This window comes from Mustela erminea, chromosome 9 (genome assembly GCF_009829155.1).
Source record: "Mustela erminea isolate mMusErm1 chromosome 9, mMusErm1.Pri, whole genome shotgun sequence".
Taxonomy (NCBI): Eukaryota; Metazoa; Chordata; class Mammalia; order Carnivora; family Mustelidae; genus Mustela; species Mustela erminea.
The window spans coordinates 44583457-44608328 of NC_045622.1; the positions used below are offsets into that span (position 1 = coordinate 44583457).

At 38.6% G+C, this 24872-nt stretch overlaps 1 protein-coding gene across 12 annotated transcripts in view; it reads left to right on the forward strand.

Annotated features, from left to right (window-relative positions):
* Nucleotides 1-1964: 1964 nt before the first annotated feature.
* PICALM (phosphatidylinositol binding clathrin assembly protein) overlaps nucleotides 1965-24872 on the forward strand; it is a 111080-nt gene continuing 88172 nt past the window's right edge. For 11 of the 12 annotated variants that reach the window (XM_032357461.1, XM_032357468.1, XM_032357464.1 and 8 more), the window contains exon 1: nucleotides 2130-2317. In XM_032357461.1, the coding sequence (XP_032213352.1) occupies nucleotides 2188-2317 (130 nt within the window). In that variant the 5' untranslated portion in view covers nucleotides 2130-2187. Of the gene's footprint in view, nucleotides 2318-24872 lie in introns of all 12 variants that reach the window. The other variant, XM_032357466.1, reaches the window with a different exon arrangement.

Genomic DNA, 24872 nt, shown 5'->3' on the forward strand with positions numbered 1-24872 from the left:
TGTAGTTATATTACCCTTTAATATTCATAGTAGTGCAAAAAATACAAGTTTCCTGCTGTGTACCTAGGAGTAACTTTTACACTTTCCCTGAGGTTGAAGTATTTAGCTATTGGCAGCCAAATGCCATGCTCATATTGACTGACTTCAGCAGGAGTTATTATTATTAGTGCAGATGCTCAGGTCAACTGGTAATTCACTCAGTGGAACCCATAGAAGGGCAGCAAGGATGGCATGCAACATGCCTTGAGGACTGGGTGACTGCACCGCACAATGGACATGGGGCAGCAAACTGGGCACCAAACTGTAGATGGACTGCAGAAGCACTGAAGGAAGTCACTACCATTTTGTGAAATTTGGGACTGGCTTGACAAAGATGAAGCCTGCTGATTTAAGACTGTATGTTCTTGACTGTATGTTCTTGGCAAATCATGGTGCTGTAGAATTTCACCAGCCATAGTGAAAAAAGGGGGGGAAGGGAACGGGAGGAGACCACAAAATCTGTGATATGATACATAAAATGTTAACTATTAGCTTTGCATCTTCTGAGAGTCACCAGATTGAAGCACGAATTTTGGATTTGGCTGGCAGATGGTGTACACAGACTTTTGGAGTATGTTAGCATTTCATTTGGAAGTAGCAAGATTACATAGGACTATCACAGTATTTTAACACTCATAGAGATTTTAAAATTTATCCCTAAACCTAGTTAAATGTGGCCCTAATTACATTTTTAAAGGCTCATAGAACAGATTCACAGGATATAGTAATTCCTCTAAACTGTCTACAGGTCAGGTGTCAGTGTCTCCTTTCCCTGAAAATCTGGCTCACCCAAGAGAAAAAAGGCCAAAGGGAAGGAAAAACTAAACCCGGGGAGACGGCAGGTAATGATGTCTCAATTCTTTGAATGGGACTTCTCTATTTACCAGCCTTCTCACTTCCTTCTATGGTCTGGACCTTTAATCACCTCCACAGTGAGCCTTGTAGGGTCAAGCTAATCTCTGTTGACATCATCCTACTACTTCCCTTTTCAAATTCCAGTGAAGTTATGTGTTTCCTGTCCTATTTGACACGCTAGAGAAAGAATACAGGACGGTTAGTATCTAAATTTAGTCCAGCAGTAGCGTGTCTGAGTTTTCAGAGGAAAAATCAACAAAAACCGGTGACATTTCCAAGTCTTTCAAGAAAATGGGAAAAACAAAACAAAACCGAACCAACAAAAACCATACCCAACCCTCCCGGGGTAAGTAAGTAGTGAGAGCTTCAACAGTTTCACAGTAGGGAGAGGCCTGCTGGCCAGGCTCCGAAAATGGGCCAATTGAAGCGTTTTCTTTTTCCTTAAAACCAGGAGGACGGCTTTGGGGGGCGGGAATCCCTCAACACAATCTTGACTCAGCCACTGAAGTTCGGAGAGCCGGAGCCCTGACAGCCCCTCCCCACGCCAAGCCGTGAAGGTGGCCGCACCTCCTCTTTGTCAAGCCGTTGGTTTCAACCACAGGCAACAAGAAGACCCTTGGGGTGGGAGAGAGGTCAAACGGACGCCACTCACTAGCTCGCCCCCGGCTCGCGGGATTCGCCGCCCCTCCCCCGCCCCACCTCCCCTCTGTGACCCCCGCGTCCCGCCGCGGGCGACCTGTTGGCAGGGAGCGTCACGTGACGCGGCCCGCCGCGCACTGCCCCCGGGCGGGCCTCCTGTTGCGCCCGCCGGGCGGGTTCCATCACGTAACGCGCGGGCGCCGCCCCGCTCTTCCCTCGCGGAGCGAGGGAGGGCGGGCGTCGAAGAGGAAAGGGAAGGGAAAAGGGGCGGGAGAAGGAGACGGAGGGGCGGCGCCCGAGTCACGTGACCCGGGACAGCCCGGAAAGCTCCGAGGAGGAGCCTGGCGCCGCCATTTTCCTGCAGCTGCCTGTCCCTCTTGCCCTGCCCGGCTCCAGCTGACCAGGGAAGGGGTGGGCTGAGCTGAGGCGGGGGCAGGGGAGTGCCCGACGCCGTGCCTGACCCCGCGGGTGACACGAGCCGGTTCTTTCCCGGCTGGGTGGCAGCGCGCGGCCCTGAGCCCCGCCCCAGGCCGGCAGGCGGAGAAGGAGCCGGTGGGGGTAGGGGGTGCGGTGGGGGGTGGGGGTCCTCCGGCGCTTGGGGGTCCCAGTCCCCGCCGGCTGCCGAGCGGGAGGGGTGGCGGAGGCGCCGCAGAGATGTCCGGCCAGAGCTTGACGGACCGAATCACCGCCGCTCAGCACAGTGTCACCGGCTCCGCGGTATCCAAGACAGTATGCAAGGCCACGACCCACGAGATCATGGGGCCCAAGAAAAAACACCTGGACTGTGAGTGAAGCCGACCACGGCCTCTGTCCCCGCGACCCGCGTTCTTCCCTCCTCTTTTCTTACCCCTTCAGCTGCCTCTTCCTTCCCGTCGTCTTGTCTGGCACGGCGGGTCCTGCGCTGCTCCGAGGTGTGTGCTTTTTGCTTCCATCACACCTGCCTTCACGGCTTCCGTTCCCTGTCTAAAAATCCCTGATAAGCCACTCCCCCACCCCCGGGTACCTAGAAGACCCTCGCTTACCTGCCCGGTGCGCCACGAAACCCCATCACACTCGACCAACTTGGCTCTCCACGTAGCTTTTCACCTCCCTGCCGCCTCTGTCTACTGCAGCCTTCTGCTCTTTCATGCGACCCCCACCCCCGTCCCGTGCTGCCTAGTCGCCCTCTCCTGAGCGTCTCTCGGCTTGCTCCCGGTCTCACCGCCCCATTGTTTCCCCATTAGCCTTCGAGTTCCGTAAACGCCCGGTTCCGTGGACCTAGATCCCTGTTTCTCCGCAGTCCTGAAGGCTGCCTCCCTTGAAGTGATTCCCACTCCTTTGCTCCACTGGTCAAGTCTCTTCTGTCCGTTCCCTTCTCGGGTTTCTCTTCCAGCTTTCCTCTCCCCTTTGGGTGACATTTCTTTGCCTCTGTAGCTTCAGTTCGGTTCCTTCGTCTCATTTTGTGTCGGACACATCAGACTCATTATCCGACTCTTGGCCCAGATTACTTACTTTGGGGGAATGAAAGTAAAGGTACTCCGTTTGGTGTAGGGAACGCTTTATGGGAAGTTGGGATTTATAATTGCCTTTGGTGGAATTTAATCATTCTATTTTCATGCTTTTTAGATAAGTTGTGAATGTCAGCCCCCCTCTCCCCCGTGTTTCTTTTTCTAATGGGGTCTGGAAAAGGATTGGCTGATAGTGGTATCATTTCCTGGAACTGTTAACCCTGGCGGTTTGAATTTAGAAGGTTGAGTATGAAGTGTAGATTATTGGGATAAAAAATGGATTAGTATCAAACCTACAAATAACCTACATCTCTTTTGAAAATGCTAAAAAGGTGATTGATGATGCTTGAGTTTGGACTCCTTTTTAATTTAAGCTGGTTTTCTCCGGGAACCACCTTCTCTTCTCCCGTGTAATATTACTCCATTCACCAACTTACATACAATTACCATAGCTTAACTCCTCCCAACTTTTTCCAGACCTGGAAGCCACTTGTAATATCCTCATTTTTCTTTCCTTTACCTGGAGGTACAAAGCTCAGTGGATTACTCAAGATTTGACTCAGTGGAGTGACCTAAAACTTTTCAGGGAAATAAAACCTAGGGAAATAGGCACAGTAATAAGTTCCTTTTTAAAATGGCAGCTGGACACATTTGCCTGACTGACTTATTCTCATGAAAGTAACTTTGCTTTACTGTTTGGAGCAAGAGTGAGCAAGGCCTGGAAGGGAATTCCCTGACAGTGAGTCCTGTTTTGATTTCTCTTTTGGGCTTTGGCTGTTAAGGTCTGCACTTTAAAGAAAAATGTACAAAATGTGAATTCTTCCAAGATAGTTTGCTCATGAAGTGCTGTTAGAACAAGTTATTGCTACAGACAAACCCATTATTCATTGTGACTGGTTCCTTCACTGTGGAAAAGTTAAAAAAAAAAAGTCATTACTGCTTGGTTCTCCTCTAATGCACTGGTCGTGCAGGCTGCTTTTAACTCTCAGTCCTTGCCTGTTTAGAAAAATGTAGAATATATTTAAATGCTGACACTTTTTTTATATATGGAAAATTCTTTAAAATGAATTGTGAAACCGTACGTGATTTTTTTTGATTATCTGATACGTGGAGTAGCTAGTTTTGCTCTTTACTTCCCTTCAAGTGACTGCTTGGTTTGCTATAGCCAATCTTACGGTTTGACCTAACTGTTAATTCTTACTGTTTTTTATTTTTCTTTTTGGTGATGGGGGGGTAGGTGAAAAAACTACTTCTTACTGTAAGAACTGTTTTCCTCTAACTGACTTCAAAGTGATAAGTGATAAGGAGGGTGATGCTTGTGTTTTATTAGTGTTACCCTTTTTCTCTTGTAATAGCAACTACTGCAGATGCCAAATGGTATTAGGTTTGGAAAGTAAACTCAACATTTGTAGCTCTTTTCTACCACTGCTGTAAGCTCCGACCTTAGAACTTGAATATTCTTGGTAATGTGTGATTTTTTTTTTTCTTCAAATCCATATAAGTTGCTACTACTCATCTAGTTCTTTTAAAGTAAGATTTTAAAATACTCTTTTCCCTGTATAGTTTTAAATGCCCTTGTAACAAGTTTTTAATAATGACATAAATTTATGTTAAGTGAAGACTGGCCAATCAATGGTTTTTCTAAACATCTTTCTACCGACACACTTTAACATGCTTCCAGAAAATTGAAAAGGCTTTCACAGACAGTTCTGTGTCGTGACACCATGAACTTCAGGCTTTAATGTAGAAATAATTTTTTCTCTTCTAGGAATTTTTCTTTCTAGTGAGGGCTTAGATCAGTTGCATGTTTTAATATCTTGAATGACTGTTTTCCTCATCAGTTGAACTTAGTGAAAGCAATTTCATTTTTTTTTAAAGATTTTATCTATTTTATTTGACCCAGAGAGAGAGAGAGCGAGCGATGATCATAAGTAGGCAGAGAAAGGGGGGGAAGCAGGCTCCCTGCTGAGCAGAGAGCCCGATGTGGGGCTTGATCCGAGGACCCTGAGATCATGACCTGAGCCGAAGGAAGAGGCTTAACCCACTGAGCCACCCAAGTGCCCTGCAATTTCATTTTTTAAATGTTAGTGTATAACAAAAGTATGTCCAGGACTGTCCCCCTCCCCCCCCCCCACACACACACCATGGGCCTTGAGACTGTGGAGGAGGTTTCTGTGTACTTGACAAGGTGTTTGCATATTAGGAAGTAATTATTATAATCTACGACTTAGGGCTTAATTCATACTATATTATATACTTGTTTTAGAAAATTTTTTGCTTTGCTTATGGGTGTCTGTAGGTAATAGTGTTAACTAGGGTCCCTAGTGTGAGGAGTTGTCCAACTTGAAACATAAATGTTAAAATGAACACGATTTGCATTTAGTTTCGGGTCTCTAATGGTTGTAGTCAAGGTAGAAGAATAGCAGCCCTTAAATTGGAAGGACTTCGGTTTGCCAGGCACTATTAACTGTTACCTAATTTAATCCTCTCTTATGGCTACGGGAGAGGCAAGCCATATGCTCAGGTAGTAGTTTCTTTTTCTTTTTTTTTTTTTAAAGATTTTATTTATTTATTTGACAGACAGAGATCACAAGTAGGCAGAGAGGCAGGTAGAGAGAGAGGAAGGGAAGCAGGCTCCCTGCTGAACAGAGAGCCTGACACGGGGCTCGATCCCAGGACCCTGGGATCATGACCTGGGCCGAAGGTAGAGGCTTAACCCACTGAGCCACCCAGGTGCCCCTCAGGTAGTAGTTTCTAACTCCATTTAAAGAGGATATAGAATGCTTCAAACATCCATAATTATTCAAATATAAACAAAACATAATTTTAATTAATTTATTTATTTTTGAAGAGAGGGTTAGGGGAAGGGCAGAGGGAGAGAAAGAGAGAGAATCTTTTTTTTTTTTTTTTTTAAAGATTTTATTTATTTATCAGAGAGAGAGAGGGGGAGAGATCGAGCACAGGCAGACAGAATGGCATGCAGAGGCAGAGGGAGGAGCAGGCTCCCTGCTGAGCAAGGAGCCCGATGTGGGACTCGATTCCAGGACGCTGGGATCATGACCTGAGCCGAAGGCAGCCGCTCAACCAACTGAGCCACCCAGGTGTCCCAAGAGAGAGAATCTTAAGCAACTTCCACAGCCAGCACATAGCCCAACACGGGGCTTGATCCCACGACTCTGATACAATGACCAGAGCAGAAATCAAGACTCTGGATACTTGACTGACTGAGCTACCCAGGTGCCCCAAAACACAATTTTTTAAATTTATAAATTCTTAATTTAAAAACCATTATTGGGGCGCCTGGGTGGCTCAGTGGGTTAAGCCGCTGCCTTCGGCTCAGGTCATGATCTCGGGGTCCTGGGATCGAGTCCCGCATTGGGCTCTCTGCTCAGTGGGGAGCCTGTTTCCCTCTCTCTCTCTCTGCCTGCCTCTCCGACTACTTGTGATTTCTCTGTCAAATAAATAAATAAAATCTTAAAAAAAAAAATTATTATCTGACTTCATAACCTTTAGTCTTATTTTGTTTTTTTGATAGGAATACTTAAATTTTTTTTATATATTTGTTTAATTTCCTGTCCTTGGGCATTTACATTCTAACATGTTGCACTGAAATACAGTATTTATGTTAATGGTAATAATGGCTTCACTTTTTTATCTGTATTTTTTCCCACTTAATTTCCAGGGATACTTCATTCCATCCATCATCTGCTTTATATCTTGGGAACAAATCAAGATCTTGTTCTTATTAAGAAGCATCAATTATTAGTGTATCTCTGTAGTAGATATAATGTGGGATTTGTGTGTTGTGTGCTGGATCTATACCCTGCTTAAATTTAATTGTGGAAATAATTCTTTTGAAAGTTAAGAATTTGTGAATATATTGAATATGTAGAAGATGGAATTTGTATTTGGGTTAGTGGTTTGTATAACCATTGAAAATGTATGTAAAATATCAAAAAGTACCTGAAATAATTACCTTTTTAATCAAATGTATTGTTGTATGACTTCTATTGGGTGCTTAGTTGGCATATTGTTGAGAAGGTATTTGGTAACTGGGATCTGATTTGCAAGAAAAGGTGCATGTGAGGAAGAGATTAAGTGGGAAATCTGCCCCAAGATGTGTCATGTTTAGAAATAAAGTAACAGGCTTTCCAAATAGATCTTGTTTTAAAGAAGCAGTTGTTTTGTGGTTAACATGTGGACTTACTATTCTTTCTTTTTTTTTTTTTTAAGATTTTTTTTTTTTTTTTAAGATTTTATTTATTTATTAGAGAGAGAGAGAGAGCGCAAGCACAGGCAGACAGAGTGGCAGGCAGAGGCAGAGGGCGAAGCAGGCTCCCTGCCGAGCAAGGAAGCCCGATGCAGGACTCAATCCCAGGTTCCTGGGATCATGACCTGAGCCGAAGGCAGCCGCTTAACCAGCTGAGCCACCCAGGCGTCCCCTTATTATTCTTTCTTATAAGAATTAACCATATGATTTATATTTTCCCTTTTCATTATTTAACCAATTCTGTCCCTTATTATTTAGTCTTTAATAGTTCTGAAATACAGAAAATAGTAATGGAGTCAACCTAGGTCAAATGCCTGAGGTATGTAGCAGAACTACACAAATGTAATTTTTTTCCTTGTGGTATATACAGTTAAGTTTCTGAATTGTATGTACTTTAAAAGAGAAACTCAGAAGAGAACTTTATATATAACCATTTTGGTAGCTGCATTATTCGTAATTAGCAAATTAATTCTAAAATGTCTGCAAAAAGTACTTAGGCTTCACTAATGGATTTGTTATTTTAAAAAATATTAGATTCCAGTCATCTATTTTTTAATCCTTATAGGAAGGCTTTTCATGTTTACTGTATATGTATCTGAATAATTTTTAAAGGTGTTTTCAAATTTAGAGTGGCAGATGAGGAGTAACCTTTCATAAGAGGTAACTAGGCTTCCCCTTCGCCCTCCATTTGATTTGTGAAACACTTCTATGAAATATTTGATCAGGTGTTTTAAATATTTAATCAGATGTTTTAAAGGTACGTTAATAGTTAAAAAGTAGTCTTTTCTAATTAATTGCCAGAATTGCATTATTTTAAATTATTTCTTTTGACCCTGATTATCATTTAGAATATTTGATGTAAACATTTACCATAATGCATAGAAAGAGCTTCTCTTCTGTTCCTTTATTTCCAAAATGCTTAGTTTCAAGATTTCCCCTTTCAAATCAAAGATGTAAGAAAAATAAACTTAAAGGCTTCTTGGCAAGAGGTTAGAGCCTACCAAGAAGAAATAGGGTTAGGTTTTCAAAGTACAGCCTTAGTATTTGCTCTTCCTGTTCTTTTGGTGGCTGAAGTGGCATTTCCGTTACTTTGTGTTCTGTCTCCATGTGTTCCCCGTTAAACTGTTTTATACATTTCTCTAGAGAATTGAAATGTTTGGATTTGACCTTTTAGAGTTTTATATGTTCATTGTGTATATGGTTCTTTTAATGGAGAAACATTTCTGGGTAGTCAGATTTTACGAATGATAATTCTTTAGAGGGGAATTCTGATGAACTTGAATTTTTGTATTAACATGTTCAGAGTTGTAATTTGCTAGATTATGGGAATACAGTATTAAGGATTTTTTAAGTTATACTAGAATGTAGTGGCAGTACAAAATCCTTGTATTTATGCATTGATTGTTTTATATTTATTTAACTAATATTTATTTGTGTTTATTTTGTCTTGGGCACTCACTGTACTAAATACTTTTATTAACTTTATTTCTTTCAACAACTTTGTGAGCAAGGTTTTTATTATTATCACTGTTTTACTGAAGAAGCAGCTAAGGTGCTGAGAAGTTCAGTAATTTGTTCAAGGTCATAATCAGAAGAAGGAGAACTAGGCTTTGCGTTCAGGTGGTCTAGCATCAGGTTTGTGTTTTCATCTGAGTGTGATGTTTTAGTAATGCTTTTCTGTTCCAGAGAATGAATAAACCATGTTCATTTATCCATGGCAGTAGTTCTTGAAATGAGGTCCTGGCACTTAGGGGAGTTCCAAAGACCCTTTCAATTTATTTTTAAATTTTTGTTTATTTTTTATTTCTATTAAAAGATTTTATTTATTTATTTGACAGAGATTACAAGTAGGCAGAGAGGCAGGCTGAGAGAGAGGAAGGGAAGCAGGTTCCCCAGTGAACAGGGAGCCCAATGAGGGGCTTGATCCAAGGACCCTGAGATCATGAACTGAGCTGAAGGCAGAGGCTTTAACCCACTGAGCCACCCAGATGCCCCCCTTTCAGCTTATTTGTGAGGTCAAAACTGTATTCATATACTGAGACATTATTTGCCTCTTTTCATTTTTGGTTCTTTCATGGGTGTACAGTGGAGTTTTCTATTAATCCAGATAGTAAAAAGTTTTGCAAAAAGGTAAAACAGTACCACTGTTCTAAATTTTAGTTTTGAAAAATATAGTTACTTTTCATGAAAATTGTTAACATGTAGGTGGGGAGGAATAGGTTGCCTGGGTTACGGACATTGGGGAGGATATGTACTATGGTGAGTGCTGTGAATTGTGTTGAAAGCCTGGTGATTCACAGACCTGTACCCCTGAAGCAGATAATATATGTTAATAAAAAAATAAAATATAAAAAAAATTGTTAACATGGAATGAGATTTATTATTTTAAAAAGGATTAAGAGATGACTTTTCAGTTTTCAGTTTTAATCCCGAACACAGTAAATACCAATAAAGAAAATCCACATAAACCAAATCCTACCAGGGTCCTCAATTTTTAAGATTGGAAAGGTTCTGAGACTAGTAAATGTAACCCCAAGGAAGAGTGTATGTTAGGAAAAAAGGATACTCAGAGCAGAAGTAGATTTAAGAGGTCCTTTAAACTCTGAGTAATTTGGCAGGTAATAGTGACCCATCCTTAGGTGGACTTTGAGCAAAAGATGGGGCATTAATCCTTTATGTCACACTGTTAAGTAGATTGGGAGGAAAGTACAATGTGACTTGGAAAGGAGACTGCTGGGAGCAAAAAGAGTCTACTAATTCTTTCCCTAAAAGGTCTTAATAAAGTCCATTAATTGGGACTCCTGATCCATTTTTCCTCACCTTTAAAAAAATTTTTTTTATTTTTTAGAAACAGCTAAGCTATTCTTTTTCAGCCATGCACTTTAGTTACCAATTGTGCTAAAGTAAGTTCTTGACCCCCAGACTATTAGCCTTTGCATATACCATTCTTTGGACACAAAATAGTTTTTTCTCTGTCAAAATAGATACCTCCCTCCTTTTAAACGTTTTAAAAACTAACTTGCGTTCCTTAACACTCATAGTTAAAGTACCTTCTTTTTCTTTTCTTTTTTTTTTTTTTTTAAAGATTTTATTTATTTATTTGACAGAGAGAGATCACAAGTAGGCAGAGAGGCAGGCAGAGAGAGAGAGAGGAGGAAGCAGGCTCCCTGCCGAGCAGAGAGCCCGATGCGGGACTCGATCCCAGGACCCTGAGATCATGACCTGAGCCGAAGGCAGCGGCTCAACCCACTGAGCCACCCAGGCACCCAGTACCTTCTTTTTCTAAAGACATTATTGAATAATTCCCCCTGGTCCTGTCATTCCAACCTTTTATCACCATTTAAAGTTTATAATTTTGTTTAAATTGGCTCTATAGCTCAAGGTTTAGAGCACTGGTCTTGTGTAATTTTGTTTAAACTATAGTTGGTATCATGCTTTTATGTATGTTTGGGTTCATCCGTGTTTTCTCTGTAGAATAGGAACTGTACTTTTCTGTACTGTTCTGTATCTCTTCTTGAAGTACTTAATCACTGATCCTGTGGGTGCTCAGTAAGTATTGGATGATTACACATAATCTCTCTTACTTAACAGGTTAGACTATTCCATGAACAACTTTGAGACACAGTATAGAGATCTGTTGGTATAAACATTCAATAATATTTTCTTAGTTGCAGTGAGTGGTAATTACCTGATTTCAAAATTAAAAGTTGGTAGCACTGATTAAAAATATAAAAGATTGCTGTGTCTCATGGAACCCAGGAAGGCGTTAAGAAGGTTAGTTTTGTTGAAATAGTAGATGATATCAAGATATTGTCTCAGAAAAAAAATGGGGATTGCAGTAAAACTGTATTGAGACATGTTTTTGAGAATCTGTTTTTAAAAGTAGAAATTTAAGAATTAAGCAGGGGACCAGCAATAGATTTGAAATGTTTATCATATTTTCTTCCTCATACAACTCCAGGAGGTATTGTATTGTAGTCTGTGTGCAGGGGGTCTCCAGAGTACTAACTGTATGGTAAACTCATTTTAGATGTCAGGAAGGATAAAGTACACTTAATAATGTCAAAATGCAAAAGGAAAGTAATGATTGTTTTAGAATGAATCTTTATGAGATGGGAGGCAAGCGTTGGAGAGGAGTAGTGATGGTATGCTAGTAGGACCACCATCTCAGCTGTAAGTTGATTCTAGGGGCAAGTGGGGATTGCTGAAAGTTTTCTCTGAACACTTGGAATTCTAGCAGTAATTTCCAAAATGGTGCTGATATTTGTAGTCATAAACTTACTACTCGAAAGCATCCACGGGGCTCTGATTTTACTCAGGGGACACTTCTTCCAAGTGGTGGTTGAAGCAGCTAGCATACTTACCAAATTTCTTCTCTCACTAAAGATTGTAGGCATACTGTACAAGTGACTTCATATTTATACTTAATGTATGTGTTTCTAGTGGTTATAGATCTCTTCATAAGACACTAAGCTCCAAACAAGGGTTGTGGTATATGTATGTAATGTTAAAAATTTTATGTGTTGTAATAATCATTTATCTTGTGGATGCCTAAGAAATATGAATGCACTGTATTTTAGATACATCTAATATGTGAAAATCTTACTGTAATTCAAGTATATGCCCAAAACTAAGCAGCAGGATGGTATTCACATCGTTCACACAGGGTTGGCAGACCCCCTTTTAAAAAAAGAGAAATTTTATTTATTTATTTTAGAGACCAGGCACTTACAGGCATGCATGTGGACAGGAGGAGGAGCAGAGTGAGAGGGAGGGGTAAGAATCTCAAACAGATTCCAGGAATCCCACAACCCTGAGATCATGACCTGAGCCGGAACCAGGAGTCACATGCCTGACTGACTGAGCCACCTAAGGTGCCCAGCAGACCTTTTTGATGTACTTGAAACAGTTTGCAGAAATCTGATTCATGCAGGATACTGAAAAATTTGAAATATTGTTTAATCCAAATCTAATGTAAGAAAGGGGGTTATAAGACAAAGTGATATTTTTTTCTGCAATTTTTACAGTGAGAAGTAATTCATACAACATAAAGTGCACCATTTTAAAGTATACAGTTAAGTGGTTTGTAGTATATTCAGTGTTGTATACAGTCGTCACCACTAATTCCAAAACATTTTCCATTGCCCTCAAGAGAAATCCCATGTCTGTTAGCAATCACTTCATTTTTTTTCTCCTCTCATTCTTTGGCAACGATTAATTTACCTTCTGTCTATGGATTTTCCTCTTTTGGGCATTTCATGTTAATGGAATGCACATGTGGCCTTTTATGACTGACATCTTTCCCTTAGCTTTCAAGGTTTTCAAGGTTTATTTATGTTTTAGCATATAACAGTACTTCATTTTTTTCCATAACCTAATAATATTCCCTTGTGTGGATATGTCACATTCTGTTTATCCATTCATCCATTGATGGACATTGGGGTTGGTTACCTTTTGAAACCCATTAAGAATAATACTGCTATGAACATTCCTGTACAAGTGTTGGTGTGAACATGTGTTTTTAGTTCTCTTGGGTGTACACCTAGGAGAAGAATTGCTAGGTCATACAGTTAATTATATTAAACTTTTTGAGAACTGACTGGACTTTTTTCCATAGCCACTGTACCATTTTACATTCCCAACAGCAATGTATGAAACTTTCTTTCTTTCTTTTTTTTTTTTACATTTTGCCAACACTTAACTATTTTCAGGTTTTTAAAAACTAAAAAAAATTATATTCTATCCATTCTATAATTCAGTGCTAAGTGATACCGTGATTTTGGTTTGCATTTCTCTAAGCACTAATGATGCTGAGCATCTTTTTATGTGCTTATTGACCTTGGTATGTCTTTGAAAAAAATGTCTGTTCAGATCTGTTGCTCTTATTTTTTTTTTTAAAGATTTTATTTATTTATTTGACAGACAGAGATCACAAGCAGGCGGAGAGGCAGGCAGAGAGAGAGGAGGAAGCAGGCTCCCCACAGAGCAGAGAGCCCGACGTGGGGCTCGATCCCAGGATCCTGGGGTCATGACCCTAGCTGAAGGCAGAGGCTTTAACCCACTGAGCCACTCAGGTGACCCTCCTTTGCTCATTTTTAAATTTGATTCTTCATATATTTGAATACTAGAGGAGTTCTTTACATTTTCCAGATGCTTGATCTTCGTATGATTTGGAAATCCTTTTTTCCCATCCTGTGGTTTGCTTTTCCACTGTTTTTGTTACTGCCCTTTGATGATGTACAAACATTTTTAATTCTGAAGTTGCAACTTTTTTTTCCCTGAATGTGTTCTTGGTATAATAGCTAAGAAACCTGGCTAATCTAAAATTATTCAGATTTATCCCTAAACTACCCTTACAGAGCTTTATAGTTTTTAGCTCTTATGTTTAGGTTTGAATAAATGTGAGTTAATTTTTATATATAGTGTGAGAAGGCAGGGAAAGTTAATTAAGGGAAATTAGGGATTTTTTCCCCTTCTTTTGAAAGATTTTTTAAGATTCTCAATATAGTCTTTCAAATATGTGGAGAGATAATATTTAGTTGCATATCAGTAAGCAGTTATTTTTGTCTACACAAAATAGTGTTTATGTTTCCATAGTATCTTGTACTTGCCTGTAAACACTATGTTGTCATTTATAGCTTCTGTATATACAATTTTTTCTTAAAGAGCCCTTGAGTGTTGTCTTTACTGTGCTACAAACAGCATATAGCATGTATGCATTAAAAATATGCTGAATGAATAAAGGGGGAATGAGGGACGCCTGTGTGGCTCAGTTGGTTAAGGGTCTGTCTTCAGCATAGGTCATGATCCCAGAGTCCTGGGGTCGAGATCCACATCGGGCTCCTTGCTCAGCAGGAAGATTGCTTCTCCCTCTGCCTACTGCTCCCCCGGCTTGTGTGCTTTCTCACTCTCTCTCTGACAAATAATAAAAAAAACTTAAAGGTGGAGTTAAATTTTCATTGGGGAGGGTTCTAACATGTTTTTAAACAGGAGTTGGGGTTTTTTAAATAAAGGAAGAGGATGATTACTGTAGAAGTAATAGTCTTTGCTATGAGTAGTGGTTCTTTAAACTTCTTCTGTTTCCATGATGAAGTAAATTCTTTATTGGTTGAAGATGTGAGGAGATTAGGAAGTTGGGAAATAAACTTCCAGAGTTAGATTATGTAAAATTAAAGCAGTTTAACACAGTAAAATATTACTCATTGCAGGACCTACCTATAATTGGTATATTTAACTTCAAATAGATGAGTTCAAAATAGTCAAATCTTGGGTTTTCTTCTTTCCTTTTCTATGATTTTTATAATTATTATTTGCTTATGTGTGATTATTAAAAGTGAATTCCAAGGCAGTCCTTGATTTTAAACTTAGTGTTATCTGTGATAGTCCACATCTCATAGCAGAATGCCATAAGGCCTTGTTTGCTAAGCATTGTGTGCTTTGTTATTAAACATTGGTAAAACATTTAAAGTGCAAATAAAGATAACCAGAAGTGAAGTATATGACTTTAATAAGCTATGTTGAATGAGCCAAGCAATGACCTTAATTGGTTTTTTCCTACTACCCACTTAAGCTATGCCCTTTCTTTCCTGGTTTTAGAACTTTATGGTGAACTGTCTGTGAAAATCCAAATTAATTTGCTTTTGATAAATGAAATATAGGTCAGTCTTACTTTGTTTGTAAACCTAATGACCTAAGAGCTAATTATTTTGCATGACTTTTTTTTTCCACCCTCGGGGAAGAAATGTATTTTTAAATTTTGTTTTATTAAAATTCTCTAGGAAACTATCCTTTGCTTGCTCTATGAGTAAGAAAATGAAGCAAAATTTTGTTTGGTGCAAAAGGTGGAGTTCTATTTAATACTGAGCAGTACCAGCAAAAACACTAGTCAGAAGCAGTTAGTGGGGTGCTGAGAGAAAGTCATCAAAATCTAGAAAAGAATGTAAAGTTGAATGACACAAAGAGTATGTGATCCAGTAGTGAAAATGTGTAAACAAATAATTTTAATATGTCAAGATAAATATATAATGCTTTTTATATAATATTTCAAAGTAGGGGCTGGAGTAAGTAATTTTGAAGGTTAATCAAGCTTGATAGAGGAACTGACAGGGATTTTAAGGATGAATAGTTGTTTGCCAGATGGACAAAGGAGTTTCTTCTCAGTAGGTTGGCACATGCAGTGACATAGAGACAAGAAAGAGCATTATGATGTGTTTGGGGAAAACTTTCAGTAGTACTGTGTGGTGGAATGCAGAGTGTTAAAGAGGGAAATGAGGCTGGAGAGGGAGCCTTACAGGGGCAGGAGTTACCTTGATACCTTCTCCCCAAATCCTCATTTTAGAGTCCCCTTTCCTCCTCCTCATTAATAAGCTTCTTTCCTAGCTTTAGATGCCAGTGCTGTGGAATTGGGAAAGTGTTCTTTCCTTTTCCTAGGTAATTTGTGGTGGTAGGGTTATTGGAAGGGATAAGAAGAAAGAAATGCACACATAGTCTTGTTGAGCATTTGTGCAAGGGTTTATTTATTTTTCTTTTAAAGATTTTATTTATTTATTTATTTGACAGGTCACAAGTAGGCAGAGAGGCAGGCAGAGAGAGAGGAGGAAGCAGGCTCCCTGCTGAGCAGAGAGCCTGATGTGGGGATCCCCAGGACCTTGAGATCATGACCTGAGCCAAAGGCAGAGGTTTAACCCACTGAGCTACCCAGGCACCCCTGTGCAAGGGTTTAGATAAGCTTGTGATGTGAAATTGGACTTCTGAATATTGTTTTACATAGTGGTTTGGGTTGCTAAATAAAATCCACTATACTGATCTCATGGCTTTTGTGGCTTTGTCTGGAATTGAGTTTTTTTGAATTCCAAATTTAGGAATGAACTTAAACAGAAAATGTGATGATGGTCATTATGGATACAAACGTTTTGATAAACCAGTTAAAAGTCAGTAAGATTCTTGGGGGCATTTTTTTTTTTTTTTAAGATTTTATTTATTTATTTGACAGAGCGAGATCACAAGTAAGCAGAGAGGCAGACAGACAGAGAGGAGGAAGCAGGCTCCCTGCCGAGCAGAGAGCCCGACGTGGGACTCAATCCCAGGACCCTGAGATCATGACCTGAGCTGAAGGCAGCGGCTTAACCCACTGAGCCACCCAGGCGCCCCTCTTGGGGGCATTTTTGATTTATGTGATTTAACTGCTGACATCTATTATCTGCAAATGATACGTTAATTATTAGTCATTCATAGATTTTTTAAAAAAAGATTTATTTATTTATTTGAGAGGGAGAGAGAAGAGAACACAGGAGAGGGAGAGAGAGAAGCAGACTCCATGCTGAGCAGGGAGTTTGATGTGGGCAGAGTCCAGGAATCTGGCATAGTGACCTGAGCCAAAGGCAGACACTTAACCAACTGAGCCACTCAGGCAGCCTAGTCATACATTGATTTTTTTTTTTTTTTTAAAGCTAGATCTCTACCAAATCAGTTTATTATTAATCTTGTGGAAACTAATGAACTCATTAGCAATTGCATATTGAGTGTTTACTGTGTGTCTGAGTTACTGTGTTGAGATGTTTGAGGAATCCAAAAATTACATTTCTAAATAATTTTTTTTTTTTAAAGATTTTATTTATTTATTTGTCAGAGAGAGAGCGAGTGAGAGCAAGCACAGGCAGACAGAGTGGAAGGCAGAGTCAGAGGGAGAAGCAGGCTCCCTGCGGAACAAGGAGCCCGATGTGGGACTCGATCCCATGACGCTGGGATGATGACCTGAGCTGAAGGCAGCTGCTTAACCAACTGAGCCACCCAGGCGTCCCAAAAAATTACATTTCTGATCATGTCTTCTGTCTAGTAGAGAATAGGGTATATACAGATAGTTGTATTATCAGGCAGTGTGAGATAAAGTTCTTATCAAACGTCATTGAAAATCACAGGAGACAAAGATACTGCTTTTGATGAGGGGGAGAACTGGACCTTAAATGATAGGTAGTCAGGAGCAGTAGGCATTTGAAGTGGAGGAAACAGTGTGAGCAAACATTTGCAGGTAGGAGGGCTGGAAGTGTGTTTGGGAATGAAGGAGTCTGTTTAATCAATCATAGAGCGTGAATGGGGTCCTTTGGGGCTTCAGGAGGGATAGGTTTGGGAGTAAGGAGAAGTACAGTGGGACAAGAAGCTGGATTGTGGATGGAGTATGGATTTAAATCATAAACTTTAAATAATATCTCACCTTCATGTAGCTTTAGATTACTATGGCTAAGGTTGGACCATAGAGCTGATTATCAAAATTATACTATATCTTTATGTTCTTTCTCTAGTGTTAAATTATGGAAAAGGAGTCTTGCTGATCTTGAAGCTGAAAATGAGATTTTGCTGCTTCATGCTTTTTATATTAGCTTGATTATTATAGACTGCATTAATTGTGGCAATATCTGAGGTTCTTGGGACTTCTGAGTCCAAAGATTGTACAGGAATTATTGAAAAAATCTTCTGAACAAATGATATATACCCAATTTTGATCTGGACATAGAGATTTTATGAAAGTTTAAGGAGACTTCAGGCTTATACAAAATCTAATCAAATCAGTTTAATTAGGACATAACCTGCATTATGGAGATAATAGCTAATAAGGTTTCAAGAGTCCTTTCTGTCTTGAACCATAACATAATCCTTACAAAACCTATTGAACATATAGTTTATTCACTGTGTTGTACATACACATAAATTGAGACACTGCTAGTTAAACGATACAGAGACTAAATTTAATACTAAAATGCAATGAAGAACCTTAAGTGGAAGTCAGGCAGTTTGAAGAACCTCTTACCTCACAGAGAACTTTCAGGGAACAGGATATTGTTGGGAGAAAGTCTTTCTTTCAGAAGTATAATTTCATAAATATGTAAAATTACATTTGCAAACAGCAACTTCCTGTACTTCTTAGAGTAAATTATTAATATGCTTCAAGGGCAATAATCGCTCAACTGATACATGGGAAGCTGCCACAGCTCCATTTGACCTAAGAAAATCCCTTACTCACTTAAGTTGCTTATTTTCTAAATTGCCTCCCTGCTTTGCTGTTCTGTGGTGTTAACATATTTGTGTCCTTCTAGCTTTTGGGTTCTTGGCTTAGTACTTCGGAAACTAAGATTATGGATGGTTTCTGTTTGAGTTTTTGCTTCATTTTTCATTGGAGTGTCCCACCTACCACTCTGTCATTATTTCTTTTTAAGATGGTATTTATTTATTTGACAGAGAGAGAGAGAGATCACAAGCAGGCAGAGAGGCAGACAGAGAGAATGGGAAGCAGGCTCCCTGCTGAGAAGAGGCTCAACCCTCGAGCTGAAGGCAGAGGTTCAATCCACTGAGTCACCCAGGCGCCCCTCCACTGTATCATATCTTGCATATCTTACTGTCATTAGGAGGAAGGGGCTGCATTGTTGAATGTGGCTTTGTTTTAGGAGGAAATTGCCAACAAAAATATGTCAGGATTGTAAATTGATACCTGAAAAAGGGTGAGGATGGTAGTCACTTTTGATGTAGATTGAATGATATACACTGGCTAATGTCTTGATAGCTGTTGGTCATAATGGAAGATCAGTTGTGCGTATATAATGGAGCATCGCTAACACTGTATGCTCATATGTGTGGTAACATCATCTTAAAATTATTTGGTTAAGTGATGAATGTGTGAATTATCTCTCAAACCTTATTTTTATCCCTTGACTTCATAGAAAGTTATCCACAGAAATCTAAGCATTGATTGTTTCAAACATTCTTAAATTTATTTGCTTGTTGGAAGGACTTTGTTTCTGAAGTATATGTATACTGTATATATATTGAACTAGAACTCTAAAGTAGGCGAAGTTTGCTTCAGTTCTTCTGATTAGCTGCTTACTCATGTTTGGTCTCAATCTTTTTACTCACAGTACTTGTACATGTAGCTAGTTTTCAGTTGACTTTTTAAATACTTGTCAAATACAGTGTGAGCTTTCTCTTTGGCCATCTTTTTACCTTGGTGGCTTGAAATTAAATAAGATACTTATTGTTGTAGTTTAGAATAATCTTTAGTTGCATTCAATTTGTAATTAATTATATGTAGGAAACTTGTTTTAATAGTTGTTTGTACCTTTTCTAACTGGTAAGTTTGTCTGCAGATAGCATCTTTGGTAAGAGAAGGGTGGGATTTTGGAAAGGTGTAGCATTTATCTTAGGTGAGTAGCAAACAAAACCGATTTCACTAATTTTGGTTATTAGCTTTATTTCAGGTGATCTGTCATGGGGGGATTTGGTCTAGTTTTGATTTTATGAGGCCAGTGTGAATACTTGTTGGTAAATACAAAATTGAGTCTGTTGCTCTGCAGTTAAGTTGTATTCAAAAATCACATATTCAGGAGGGTTTTAGGATAGTTGACATTTGATCTTTTCATATGAAACAGGAGGAGAGACCTAGTTTGTTTTTTTATATGATCACTTTTTCAGGTCTGGAAGAGGTCACCATATTATCCTTGTGCCCATTTATACTTTTAGAAGTAAAACTAGCTGTTTAACAACTGAGAAATTAAGGTTTAGTGGGCAGTATTTCTTCCTTTAGTTTCCTTTTCTCAGCATTAGCTTTTGTAACTTGTTTTGACAGACTATTTTGTTATTAGTTACCAGGTTTGGAATTTGTGTTAAGTATTAATTCAGTATAAACTTTTAGACTTGGTACAGTATAAACATTCATTTATTTTTGTTCTTCATATTCTTGCAAAGTATATTTTGATTTGGTGACTTAGAGTGGACCAAGACATTATTTTCAAATTTTTCACACATCCCAGAAACATCCCACAAAACACCTGAGTGGCAATAAAGTACGATCACAGTTACTGAATTAAGAATTAGTTATAGAGTTGCAACTGATAGCTAAGTTAGAGAGCTATTCATAGAGCTGCTCAGGAGGCTGAGACATTCCCTAACTGTTTAAAGTGCTGTGCAGGGTAAAAACCATTTCTTATTAGGAGATGGAAAACTTTAAAGCTGCTTCCTAACTTTGGGCTTGTAGACTTACCCTAGGAGTGCTTTTTTCTTTGAGTTTCTTCATCACAGTTGTGTTTTCCTAACTTGGTGACCAACTTGTAGGTTTTGGGGACCACCCCCCTTATTTTTAAGTATTGGAAATGATTAAATCTCTGGGTCAGTTGACTGAAATGCTTTATGTGTTCCTCTCTTGGTAAATCATGTAAGCCCTCCTCACCTGAAATCTGGTGAATTGAGTTGGTTTTGTAACATTATTAGCTTTTTAAAGCGTGTATATAAATTAAACATACAATTTCTGAGGTACTTGGAGATGAAAATGTCCAAAGCTCTCGAATCCTGTTCCTTGTGAACTTGGTTTGAGTGATGTGATGCCTTCCTTATACCTTGTCAACTTCAGTTGATTGTAGCCAGAATGAAGATGATGCTAATGAGGAGAAAATGCTATGCCAAACAAGAAGGGGTGACAATCTGTACTGGGAATTAGATTTGTGAGAGATAAGAAGAGAGATGTATGAATTTTAGAATAGAGAAGGTGATGACAAGACTCAAACTACTTGGAATGGAGAGAGAGAATCGAGAGAAAATATTTGTTTATCTTTATCCCTCTGGTGGAAAGATGACTGTTGTAAAGAATCTAATTTTGGCACAGCCACTGTATTGTGTTACATTAGATAGGCAAGTATTTAAATCTTTACAAGGGAGGTAACAGAACATTCCCTTGCCCTGTCACAAGGTTATTGTAATAATCAGAAGACTAAGGATATGAAAGAACTTTGTAAAGTATAAAGAGATATGCATGTATAAAGATTTTGCCACATATGCATGTAACCACGGTTATACTTCCCAGTTGAAGAAACCCAAGTGTCATAAACTTTTGAAGGAAGGTTGTACAGAAGTTACTGAGTTTGAGGTGGTTTCATAGTATTGTATTGTATTAGAAAAGTGTTGAGGGAGAACTCATCAATAAAATAAGACACCAAGTAAAACTAACAAGATCAAATATTTCTAATACTATTTTAAAGTTTTTAAAATATTCTGAGTATGCTCCTGTACTATTTTGATAATTATTCCTATTTTTAAAAAGGATGAGGGGCTAATTCACATGCCTTGAAGTTATAATCATAAATAGTGAATCTGAAATTTGATTCTAGATCCTTTGCTCATTCTGATGTCACTTGATCCTGTTATCATATAGTCTTAGCCCATGAAAATGGACATGGATGGCACCATTCAAAGAAATGGGAGAGCCTAGAGCAGAACTTTAGTGGTGGTGAGATTAGTATCTTCATCCGAACTCTTTGAAGCAGAGATTGGAAATGAGAAGTACTTAGGATAGACTAATGAATGGAAGTCAGAAAAGAGCTCTAACAGGGAGAAATAGACTTTAAAAAAATAGAAAAAAACAAAAATAGAAACCCCTTTTCCCCATCTGTCAATCTTACCCATTCTGGAAGGTATTCAGTATAGCAGTGCAACAAAAAGGTCTAGTTAGTGGTCTCCAGTATTTGTCAAGTTTAGCGAGAATTTATACTTAAAACATAGTTTTCAAAGTAGTAGCCTTTTAGGTGGGTGGAATGCCTCTTGGGGGGATTCTGTCATCATAGCAAAAGGAAAATTGGTGAAAGATTGATACTCTAGAAAAGGGAGAAAGGTAGTTGAATTTTTCTTTGCTGTTTGACTGGACCACTTAAGATTTATATTGCCTTCTCATAACAAACCAAGGGAAAGATAAAGTGTCTCAGAAATTTAAGGGACTTTTTAGATACCCATCTACATTTAGAATATATAGATTTTAAAAATACATGTGATGTTATCTTTCTACCTAGAAATAGATAGCTGCTTGCATGAAAGCATCAACTAAGACTTTTCTCAGCTTTTTATTATTAGTATTCTTATCATTGGTACATAGAAGCAGAAGAACTAAATAAAAACCCACTGTAAGCATTATGTACAATATATGTTAAGTGTTAAATTGATTGTTTCTATATTCCCTAGCAGTGGAGGTCTGTTTGTCAGAATACCTTGTATTCTTGACTTATATTTATAAGTAATACCTTGTATTCTTAACTTAATTTTATACCTATATTTAGGGAGAATAAATCCACAGTTTACCATGTAGTGTGCAGAATATGTTGTGATCATGTTAGCGTTTAATAGGAGAGATAATCCTCCTATTATAATAATATTTATATTATATTACAAATAATATAAATATTTATTATTATAAATATATAAATATAATCCTATTATAAATATTAAATATAATACTAATATAAATATAAATCCTCCTATTATAAATATTAAGTCTTAAATTTTTGCTGTAGTATAATTAGTTTGATGACTTTAAATATAGATTTAATCAAATAATGACTTTATTTTGGAATTTAAATTAAACTTAACCAAATTTCCTATAGTCATACATAGTTCTGAAAAAGTTTTTTTTAGATTAGCAAACCATTTACGGCAAAAGCTTAGATTAAACATTCAAACTAGTGGGAGTTGTTTTTCCTTTAATTAACATTGAGGCATAATTTACTTGGAATTTTCTTTTTTTTTAAAAGAGAATACAACTGAATTCTTTTTTTTTTTTAAAGATTTTATTTATTTATTTGTCAGAGAAAGAGAGTGCGCCCACAAGCAGGGGGAGCAGCAGGCAGAGGAGAGAGAAGCAGGCTCCCTGCAGAGCAAGGAGCCTGATGTGGTACTCTATCCCAGGACCCTGAGGTCATGACCTGAGCCAAAGGCAGAGGCTTTAACCCACTGAGCCACCCAGGCACCTCTTAAAGGCTTAAGTTTAAAACTTTTTAGGAAAAATGCTTTTTCTTATGGTGATTTATTAATAATTACATTTTCCTCTTACATAGCATTATTTAAAACTTAAAGCCGTATAGATAGTTTATTATTTTGTGCTTATCTATTTCTGGCTGTATTTGTCATTACTGTTTACAGCAGTTTGAAAAAAAGTTTTTAGAAATGGCCTTCATATGTTAAGGGTTGAGAGGGGTCTACTTGCCAGAAGTGTGGGACTTAGTGAACTATTACTAGTAAATGGCCGGTGTAATTTTGATTCAGGGTCGCTTTTTTAAAAAAAAGATATTTTTATTTATTTGTTTGACAGAGAGAGAGAGAGTCCAAGTAGGCAGAGAAGCAGGCAGAGAGACAGGGAAGCAGGCCCACTGCTGAGCAGAGAGCCAGATGCAGGCCTTGATCCCAGGACCTTGAGATCATGACCCAAGTGGAAGGCAGAGGCTTCCACTGAGCCACCCATGCGACTTAGGGTTGCTTTTGTTTAATTGTGAAGTATACGAATAAATAAATGAGATTCCCAGTCCCTACTTATTATCCACATAAAACTAGAAGCTTCGTAGAATCAACAAGAGAAAATCCTGAGCAGCAACACATTGGTTTGGCAAGGATGAACCAGACATGCTTCATCCTTCAGATGTAGAGTTAATAGGATACCTCCCTTATCCTATTCGTAGGATAGGATCCCGTTTGTTGAAACTTGGTAGAATCAACAAGAGAAGATTCTGTTCAGTAAGACTTGAGTTTGGCAAGGATGAAGCAGATGTCCTTCATCTTTCAGTAGACTTAGTAAGATACCTGTTGGTATCTTATTGGTAGTTGATCATGGCAGTCAGTTCTGTAGGCCTCCAGGCCACTTGTGACGCACTACCATTTTTACTGTAATTTTTAAGTCTCCTTATCTAAAGACTCCTGATATCTTGTATAATTAGCAACCTCCCCCAAAACTTGTCCCTTCCTATTTAAGTGCTAAGAAATCCTTAGTACTTATCACCATCTGACATATATTTGGTCGTTTGTTTACTGACTGTTTCTCTACACTAGTATCTAAGCTTCCTGATGGCAGCAGCTTTGTCTGCAGTTGCCTTTTTCTAAGTCCTAAGACTATTTGGCATATTACAGTATATGATGAATATTGTAGAATGTACAGAATTTCTACTTGTTCATACTAAGGTTTGCAACGCTGTAGTAAGATGGATCACAAAGATTTTGTTGCTCTAATTGCATCTGGGACATGAACTTCGTGTTTTCTGGTTGAGGTAGACTGTGGCAGAGAGTCTAACTACAATTTATTATTCACTCTGACTAGGCAGAATTTAAACTGTTGAGAAAAGCCATGAAAATCCTTTGGGTTCCTCCTTATTTAACTTAAATTTTATACCTGGACTGGACTGTACAGTATAACTTAGCTATGAGAAGGATGACTTTTTGCCCGTTATTTTCCCTCCACCCACTGAGAAATGGGCTTTTGTTTCACCCATAAATCTATAAATATTTATAGCATCATGTCACACATTGTGGAAGATAGGAGAAAACAAAAGATACCTGAATTTATTTGAACAGAATAGGAAGGGGTGCCTGGGTGGATTAGTGGGTTAAAGCCTCTGCCTTCTGCTCGGGTCGTGGTCTAGGGGTCCTGGGATTGAGCCCTGCATCAGGCTCTCTGTTCTGCGGGCAGCCTGCTTCCTCCTCACTCTCTGCCTGCCTCTCTGCCTACTTGTCATCTCTGTCTGTCAAATAAATAAATAAAATCTTAAAAAACAACAACAAAAATAAAAGGA